The sequence below is a fragment of the Sinocyclocheilus anshuiensis genome, unplaced genomic scaffold (assembly GCF_001515605.1).
Source record: "Sinocyclocheilus anshuiensis isolate Anshui unplaced genomic scaffold, SAMN03320099.WGS_v1.1 scaffold68, whole genome shotgun sequence".
Taxonomy (NCBI): Eukaryota; Metazoa; Chordata; class Actinopteri; order Cypriniformes; family Cyprinidae; genus Sinocyclocheilus; species Sinocyclocheilus anshuiensis.
Genome location: NW_015555741.1, coordinates 1,225,417 through 1,234,733, shown reverse-complemented (window position 1 = coordinate 1,234,733; position 9,317 = coordinate 1,225,417). Strand labels below are relative to the sequence as shown.

General features: G+C 37.8%; 1 protein-coding gene across 3 annotated transcripts in view; it reads right to left on the bottom strand.

Moving 5' to 3' along the window:
- The window catches only part of fcsk (fucose kinase), a 16,305-nt gene that overhangs the window by 3,442 nt on the left and 3,546 nt on the right, over positions 1-9,317 (bottom strand). Inside the window, exons 5-23 of one of the 3 annotated variants that reach the window (XM_016466780.1) lie at positions 9,153-9,225; positions 8,967-9,064; positions 8,777-8,857; positions 8,532-8,651; positions 8,287-8,458; positions 7,815-7,921; positions 7,634-7,735; positions 6,986-7,156; positions 6,506-6,579; positions 5,952-6,310; positions 5,658-5,874; positions 5,415-5,581; positions 4,472-4,699; positions 4,179-4,322; positions 3,820-3,939; positions 3,473-3,660; positions 3,296-3,395; positions 2,992-3,215; positions 2,493-2,760 (exon numbers count right to left, since the gene is read on the bottom strand). In XM_016466780.1, the coding sequence (XP_016322266.1) occupies positions 2,659-2,760; positions 2,992-3,215; positions 3,296-3,395; positions 3,473-3,660; positions 3,820-3,939; positions 4,179-4,322; positions 4,472-4,699; positions 5,415-5,581; positions 5,658-5,874; positions 5,952-6,310; positions 6,506-6,579; positions 6,986-7,156; positions 7,634-7,735; positions 7,815-7,921; positions 8,287-8,458; positions 8,532-8,651; positions 8,777-8,857; positions 8,967-9,064; positions 9,153-9,225 (2,847 nt within the window). In that variant the 3' untranslated portion in view covers positions 2,493-2,658. Of the gene's footprint in view, positions 1-2,492; positions 2,761-2,991; positions 3,216-3,295; positions 3,396-3,472; positions 3,661-3,819; positions 3,940-4,178; positions 4,323-4,471; positions 4,700-5,414; positions 5,582-5,657; positions 5,875-5,951; positions 6,311-6,505; positions 6,580-6,985; positions 7,157-7,633; positions 7,736-7,814; positions 7,922-8,286; positions 8,459-8,531; positions 8,652-8,776; positions 8,858-8,966; positions 9,065-9,152; positions 9,226-9,317 lie in introns of those variants that run through there. The other 2 variants (XM_016466781.1, XM_016466782.1) reach the window with 2 other exon arrangements.

Genomic DNA, 9,317 nt, shown 5'->3' with positions numbered 1-9,317 from the left:
ATGGATTACTTGGGTTGTTACCGACATCTGGTGAAAATTTAATGTCAACAGCACCTTTAGAAATATATTTATTGAGAAAAATTGTGACGTGTTCAATACTTATTTTACCCGCTGTATCTTCTTTTTAGATAAAAACACTAACCGCCTCAAATGAGCACATACGTTTTTTTGTGCACGTTTACAATTTATGCGCATCTTAACATTTCCATCCAGCATTTTTTTATGTAATATTCCAAAATTAGATGGCAGATGGCAACACAGCTAGTGACTGAATACAGTACACACACACACACAAAAACACACACAGCAATTGTTTTTGTGCTAAATTTAAAGTCCTAAAAGGAATACAAAATAATGTTTGTCATTTTAAATGGTTCACTTTATATAAAACTGATTATTCTTTGTTTTTCAATAAAGTTTTTGCATAATTTGGAAGTTTGGGTCTTATTTCAGCAAATTACTTCACAATGTTACATCTATCCCCAGCCTGTGTTACCACTCACCCCAGTAGTGGGGTAGGCTGTAACAACGGAACTCTTAGTAGATTAACTCACATAATCTGTGATTATGCAGTACACGTCCAAGTGAGTGTTATTTGTAGTAGACAAATGTGGCTACCATATATCAAAAGTTTGAGAGATCTAGCACAAACAACCACTGAGTTACTGATGCTCAAACAAAAAGTGTTGCTTTCATCCCCGGTATCCCCCTACTAGAGAAGTATAATGTTATTCACTTTAGAGTACTGATCCAAATAATTAGTAATTCATTCTGAAGAATTTGGCAATACTTGAGTCATTATTAGTGGGTTACCATGACCTTCACTTTAGAATTAATTATACATTATGTATTATTCATATTAATTATGAACCTGTATAGTAGTTCTTAGGGAGGTATGAGAAATAGTAGTACTGATTAGCTAATAGTGAACTACCACATTCGACTAAGCACAATTACTTAATAAATCATTAATCAGAGTTCCTTGTTAGATACTAGTAGTTACTAGAGAGCTAATATTGCGTTACTCATGTGTTCTTGTGTAGTTATTCATAATGATGGAAGTTGGAACAGTAGGCTATTCTAAAGTGTTACCATGCTTGTATGTTTGAATACTAAACAATAGCATTCTTGACCAACAATTGTATGACCAACAATAATGTATCGTTCATTAACGGAGTTCTGCTTTTAAATCAGCTGTAATGATCAGCCATATAGCTAGTTAATAATGTCGTTCAACTACACAAAATAATGCTCTTTTTAGCAGCATCATATGACCCCTTTAATAGAAACAGAGCACATTTACGCGTCATTGCCGTTGTGGCAAATTACAAAGAATAAGCGATTGTATTCTGGAAATGAAAACAAGATTTAAAAGCCTAATCTTTGGACTAATTTGAAAATGAAACAGTGAACAGTGTAATTAAAAGTATAACCCTTTACAATAAGGTTCAAATTTCAACATTAGTTAACATGAACTAACAATCAAAACTACTGTTCATTCAACATTCACTTTATGATACATGACTAACGTAAAATCAAAAGTTCGTATCCGATGTTATTTAATGGACCTGAGATAACATGAACTAACAATGAAGTTTATTTTTGTAACTAATAATAAACAAACGCTATAGCAGGTGTATTGCTCATTGTTAGTTAATCCATTTACTATCGTTAACTAATATGATCTTATTGCAAAGTGTTACAAATGTAATGTTTACTATGACTGAAAAGGTGATTATTTTCAAGAGAATAAATGCTTACCGAGGTCCATTTTACTTCAGTCGGAGTTTCACACTACATTAAGTCCCACCAGCCGACTCTTTACTTTCAGTTTGACCGTAAACACTAACTTTACAGCAATCGGCACAAGGAAGTGTCGAGAACACTTTAGACATTTAGAAAAGTAACCTAAACCAATCTCTCCTTCACAAGTTAAAATTAAATTAAAATAAGTGGATACATTAAGCACTACTGAACAAGCTATAATCTTAAAATGAAATCCATTGTTTTAACCTGTTCTTCAAGACAAATCTCAGTGATAAAATAGCTTCAGGTACAAATGACATAAAACTATAATGATACCTTAGTAAATAATTAACTTATTGTACAGTTGTACACTTTGGAGTTTGGACATAAGACTACAAAGTCTCATTAAGAAATAAAAAGTGTATTATATACTATGTACATACTATGCGTTAACACTTTATAAAGGTGTGTAATATTGCAACAGCAGAGCTCTGCAGTCCTTCTATACCCTCACAGCCTGCTAGTTCTGGACAGTTGCATAAACATAGCCACGATCTTAAGACTGAATCTTAAGCTATTCTGACCAACTAGTAGCTAGTCAAGGGGAATATACCAATTTATAGACACCTCTTTTTAGGAAGTAGACATGTTATTTAATCTTCATCTAAGTACTTGCATTTTCATACAGCCAATAAACAAGTACAAGATCCATAGTCAGAGTACAACATGGCTATTTTCTTAAAATAATAGTTTATTAAATTTAGTAAAAAGGAAAGAAAAACCTGATGTTGTGTAATTTTCAGGTATTTTTATATATTTAATATAATGCTTCAGGAAAGAGAAAAGTTAATAATAAATGATACATTTACAGAATTAATATCAATTAAATTGATATTTACAAGGCACTCAGATTTATGTTATCTGCTGTTGTTCAGAATGTTCAGAGCTCTTCTGAATGATTGAGATCCCATCCATATCCAGCTCCACTGAATGAACACTGAAGGAGCCAATGCCCTGTCAAACACAACAGCAGGACCAACAACATTCATAAAATACATTTTACTTGAACCATTTGTGTTTTTCTGTTTTTACAAGTGGTTAAATTAAAAGTTAGGTAATTAGTTTTAGGACACTAAACACACAGGCCTTTCAGAAACCAGCTTCTACAGTTTAGAAAGGGTTAAACAACCATTCTTCTTCACATGGTGTCATTCTGCAGTGGTTGAACCAGTTTCTCTGACTCACCTGTATGTTTGTGAGAATCTCTCTCACTGCTTCCTTCTGCTGCGGCTCACGGGCGAGTAAGAACAGGAATCCTCCTCCTCCTGCTCCTGCCAGACTCTGTCCTAAACTCAGCGGCTGAAGTGCGTTCATCATGGATCTCACTGCCGCTGGCTCACAGCCTGGAGCCATCAGCTTCTTCTGCTGCCAGTATGTGTCCATACACTCCCCCAATCTGAGGAGAGATCCTGAGAGAGAGAGAATCAAGTTAATGAGTTAACCAAGAGTTAATGTAAATCTTATATTAATGAGTGTGTGTGTCTGTCACCGTCTCTGCAGGCTTCAGCACACTCCTCTGCATTGGTCACCAGCTGCTCTGCGTTCTGTACGATGGAGGGTAAACGCGCATACCAGCTCCGCACCACATCCTGCACACACACAGTGATCCAGTGAAACACAACACATCGTTCATGAAGTCTTGACCGTCACCATCAGCCGCTCGTACCTGCAGCAGGTTCCGTGCTAAACGCGTCTTTCCAGTGTAAACCAGAAGAAGATGCTGCTGCAGGACAGACAGGAAGTCTCGACTCAGAGAGAGCTGTTCTACTTCCACTCTCAGCGGTAACTGAGCTGCAGATCGGGCCAGTTTCACTCCTCCAAACAGCCCACCAACCTGGTCCTGCCATCCACCACCTAAAACACAGCAACAAAAATACAAAATGCCTTCAAATTCAGCTTATTAAAAAATGTAAACTCCTGTTTGGTTAAGCTCCACAGCCCAGTAAATTACTCTGTATTACTCTAGAAAGGACGCGATGTGTCCCATTATAGGAATAAAAGCATCTCTCATACCGGTGGTGAGTATCTGCTCCAGGTAAAGCACATCATGAATGAGAGAGTTTGTGTCGTAGCTCCGTCCCGTGCATCTGTACACTGCTGCAAGAGCTGCACCTGCCAGGATACTGCTGGTGCCTAGAAACATACACATATATATACACAATTTAATTATGATTATATTATATATTAATTTCAAGATGCAATAACCTATTAAAATAAAAAATATTAGTAAATATTTAATTAATACATTATCTAGATGCCATTATACATTGCAGTTCTGTCTTCTGTTATCAATTGTATGGAAGACGTCTTGTGTGGTAATCCAAAATCCTGTACATTTAAAAAGTGAAGTTACTCAAAAGTGATTTATGCACCGAGACCAGAACCATGTGGCAGTGAAGACCAGCTGTGGATCTCCAGTCCTCCACCCCAGCGCTGTAACAACTGCTCTTTCAGAGAGACAGGAGACGATACACACACCAGCTCACTGCACACACACACGGCTTTTAGCAGGGCACCTACAAGACAAACACACAACTTAAAATATTTAGAGATATTTGTACATTTACGTTTAACATCAAATCATTCTTAAGAACAAAAATGTGTTGTGCACTGTGTTGTTTCAGACTGTCAGATCCCACAGCATATGTCTACACATGCCTCTCACCCGGAGCGTGAGGTTGGCAATAGTCTTCCAGGTCAGTAAGATCCTCACAGAGTGTTTCTGTGGAGATGCTGCAGGCCGGTTTACCGCTGCTACTGACCAACAGCAGATGAGGCTCTGGAACGCGCCGAACTCGAGCTCCAATTGGCCGTTTTCCATCCACCTTAATGGCCACATTGACCACCAGTCCACCATGTTCAAACGCTATAGGAGGAGTGTCACTCCAGCCACCTGATGATGTATTCAAAAACACACTTCCAGCACATGCTTTCAAAGACCCAAGAAAACCTAAATACTTTAGAGTTGAATTTAACTCGAAGAGAAATTTACTGCATTTCAAAGAAATTCAACATAGGAAAAGCATTCTGGAAAATAAAGCTTCAATTTTAGTCAACAAAAGATAATTTATTAAACAGAACGAAATATATTAAGTAAATACATCTGCACTACTGTTGAAACTAAAAGTTTGGGGTCATTAAGATTTTTTAAATTCTCAGCATTTATTTGATAAAAATACAGTGAAAACATACATAAAAACATGATAAAAAATAAATATTGTTAAATATTAAAACAATTTAGCATCATTACGCCAGTTTTCAGTGTCACATGACCCTTCAGAAATCATTCTGTTATGCCGATTTGATGCTCAAGAAACATTTCTTATTATTATCTACGTTGAAAACAATTCTTGGATTCTTTGAGGATTCTTTGGATTATTTGATGAATACAAAGTTCAAAAGAACATTATTTAATTGAAATAGAAATCTTTTGTAACATTCTAAATGTCTTTACTGCCACTTTTGAGAAATTTCGAATTGGAATTCTGCATTCTGTTTAAAAACTGAACTTACTTTTAAAAAAAGCACATTCAGTTCAACTCCAAATGTCACACAGCACTGTAAAACATAAACAAATGATCAACTGAAATGAAGAATGCTGTTCTCACCTGACAGATCCAGTCGAGCAGGACACTCCACTTCCTGCCATTCGCCCATGGGCGGCATTTCTCCTTGACCAATGAACACAAACTCACGCGCTGACATCACTGCCTTCCGCAGCAGTATCTGTCCTGCCCCCTCATAATGCCTGGCGGCTCTCACCAACAAATCTGGTCTTCAGAAAGCAATGACAAATCAAAAATGGTCAGTTTACAACTCTCAAATTTATGCATTTGTTTTAAAGTTCTGACCTGCTGAGCCAGTGCTTTCTTTGATTGGCCAGTTCTTGGACACCTGCAGGTAAGTTTCCCTCTTCTAGGAGCTTAAAAGCAGGAGCCCATGATGGATTCGCTGCTGGCCCGCTGCGTAAACCGCCTTTACCCTCTCCAGCCAGACAGCCAAGGACATCAGCGATACAGGCGAGACAACGAGCCGCTACTCCCAGATCACCACTGCTGCCTGCAGCCACTGAGAAAACAGCCAAACCATCAGTACCCTCTCAAAAGTCAACATATGCCAACCACTGTTCATCTTTTGCTCCTTACCAGAGTCCAGCACCTGCAGTAGCTCCTCCTGCTGGCCGACCAGAGCTGCTGCTCTGAAGAACGGCTGTAGACTGAGATTCATGTGGCCCTGCAGAGTGTCCACGGCTCTCCTTCGGCCCACACTGAAGAACAGCTTCTCTCTCCAGCGCAGCTCTCTCTGCTGGTCCGTCAGGATGAGAATATCCCTGAGTGAGAGTCTCCAGGCTTCCCTCCAGCTGTCCAGACCACCAGCGCCACCCAGGAGCCAACAAACACCCTCTAGTCCAACGGGTCCTGAATGTGGCATGAACACTGGGAACAATCGGGCGTCCAGCAGACAGCATGGCTCAGTCCTCTCAGGTCCCCAAAGGTACTGAGGCCTTTAACACACACATACATATGTTAGACACACTATATGAAACTGTGACGGTTTAAAAAAGTAAATGTGAAGTCAATTAGGCAGCTTAGGCTCTTCCTGTATAACAGGTGGTTTTTGGCTACAATAATCTTAAAAATTGAGAAAACCTTTAGTCAAAAGTCTGAAAATGTGAGTTATGAAAGTAGAAATTTCTTACTGTATTCCAGTCCGACTATAAAAATCACTCCATTTTTGATTAAGGAATGATGAATTGACATCATCAGTGCAGGCCTGGGTGGAGATAAATAATGTATAATCAGTGTTGGGGAAAGTAACTTTTAAAAGTAATGCATTACAATATTGCGTTACTCCTTAAAAAAAAGTAACTAATTGCATTACTTTGTTACTTTTATGGAAAGCAATACGTTATTTTGGGGACAGCTGTCAGTCCATAAATGGGAAAACAAAGTAACTGGCGTTACTTATTTGAAAAAGTAACTCATGTAAAAAGTAATGCATAAGTACTTTAATAGTTACTTGGGAAAAGTAATCTGATTACGTAACTCGCCTTACTTGTAAAGCATTACCCCCAACACTGTGTATAATAAAATACGTAAAATTAGCATACATTTTCTTATTTATATTGTTCTCAAAATTATATAAAAAATTTAATGTAAGTAACAGGCTCTAAACTCACCTCTAAATTGTCATGAGCTCCAAAAGCTGTGAACACTGTTAACTTTAACTCTCCCAGCATCACTCGATGTCCCTGAATGATGATGTCACTGGACAGGGGTAGTCGCTGGATGCAGGATGAAGTCAAATCAAGCCCTGACAGCAGGCACCCAGAATGCACCTGGACTGGACCCTGCAATTGACATTGGCACATTTTGATAACTGTATTATTCAGGCATGTGATCAGCTAAGGACAAAAAAAAGAAGGAAAAACTGTTTTCCCGTTCAATATAATAATAATTCATAATAAACCATCATCATTTTTCAAAATAATATTTTATTATTACTTAAATTATAAAAATTAAACAAATCAATAAAATATATGACTATTTCAACAGTATGACTGGTACTGTACAATAAAAAAAACAGAGATCAATAATAATAATAATTTTGTTTTATACAACAGTAAATGTGGGTCATACTTTTCAGGATGGAAATGAAAAGCTGTATAAATATAGAAAAACCACATACCCAAATATTCACAACAGATTTCATGTCAGTAATGTGATGTTTTATAAAAGCATCATATTCACTGAGAAAAAATTGTGTCAGTTTTGATTTCATATCTTTAAATAGTTAATAGACTAAGATTACGTTAAACCCTCCAGACCTGTAGGTGGCAGTGCTGCACAACAGCTCCTGCTGATACATGAACATCTCCTTCCAGGATGCTATTAATCACCCTGCTGCCTTCTGCCACAGACTTCACATCCTTTAAAGCAGAAATCGTATTGCAAAAAGGTTAAAAATGTTTATTAAAAAATCCCAGAGACGTTCCCAACATTTCCCACCTGAATATGAGAGACAATCATCGTCTCAGTTCCAGTTTCTGTCAGACGAATGACATGTTCTCGGCCTGATTGAGTCAAATAATCATAGCAACCATCTGGAATGTACACTGGAAGCAAACAAAGGCTACGTTCAGAAAAACACACTACTCTATACATACTACTTCTGCAATATACAGTATGCATACTGAGGAAAGTATACAGATTTACAGTATGCATGGAAAACCCATGTAGCCTACATTTAACCACATATTGCAGCATAAAATATATAAAGAATATAAAAGTGCACGTTGCATTTAAAAAGTATAAAAGAGCACATTGCAATTAAACTGTATACATAACAGTATGCAGTTTCACATTTTTTTAAATAGTATGCATTATGCAATATATACTATGCTGTATTCAGTAGGCTAGTATTTAATTCCCAAACAAACTTTTTTTATAATGTAGAGACAAAAAAAGAGTGAAACAGTACACATCGAGATGGAGGGTCCCCTGAGGGTCCTCCACAGCAAAGCGCGGCTGCTCCTCACTACTGCCCCCTGAGGTCCGGAGGGTGAAGAGCAGCCTGTTCTCTCTCCATTGATGAATTCACGCTCTGTCAGGTCAGAGCAAAGGCACAGCAGAATATCCAGAAAAAGAGATATCTGCCAGGGAGAGCAAGAAAAATGAGAGGGAGAGACCAGTCGGAGAAAAGAACTATGTTGTCCGTGTTTTTACCTCAAGCGGTGGAGCTCCCGAATCCATGCCAAGATACGTACAGCCGTCCAATGGTGACGTAACATGAGTCTGTAAGAGTTTCTCTGCCACAGTCCTAGAGAAAAACACCGGGCCGGAAACCTGAGCACAAAGACACTTTTAGGAAGCATCACAAAAACAATTCAAGATGCAAACAAAACATCTAATACATCTTTAAACAAAGTAAATTTACATATAGCAACAAACATTACCAAACAAATTCATACCAGGGGTACTTTCCCATCGGGCAGTGCAGCACAGCTGATCTTCTCCTTTGAGCCCTTATAGATAATGTTACATACTCTGGCCTGTAAAAGCACAAATTAAACATTCCTCAGAAAGTGATACACAAGTGCAATTAAAAAAAAAATTTAAATTTTAGTTTTTTTTAAATCACCCTAATTTTCAATAACGCACCTCTGCATCAGTGAGATAGACGCCATGATTAACAGCAAAACTAACATCACCTGGCAATGCCACAACCCGAACCCCAGAGAACCCGTCCCATGAAATCACTGTAAAGAAAATCAATAAAAGCAACAGTAAAAACATGCACAAACAAGTTTGTGCATTAGATGTGTGATTATATAAATGTTAGCTCACGCTGTCGTGTTGGAATATTCAGGATCACATCAGTGCTGCACACCCAAACGCCTGGCGGAGAACCAGCACAAATCTGAAACAATAGAATGTTTCAGGCATTTTCATAATAATGTCACCTCACTGTATTACATTGTATTTTATTTATATATATATTTATATATATTT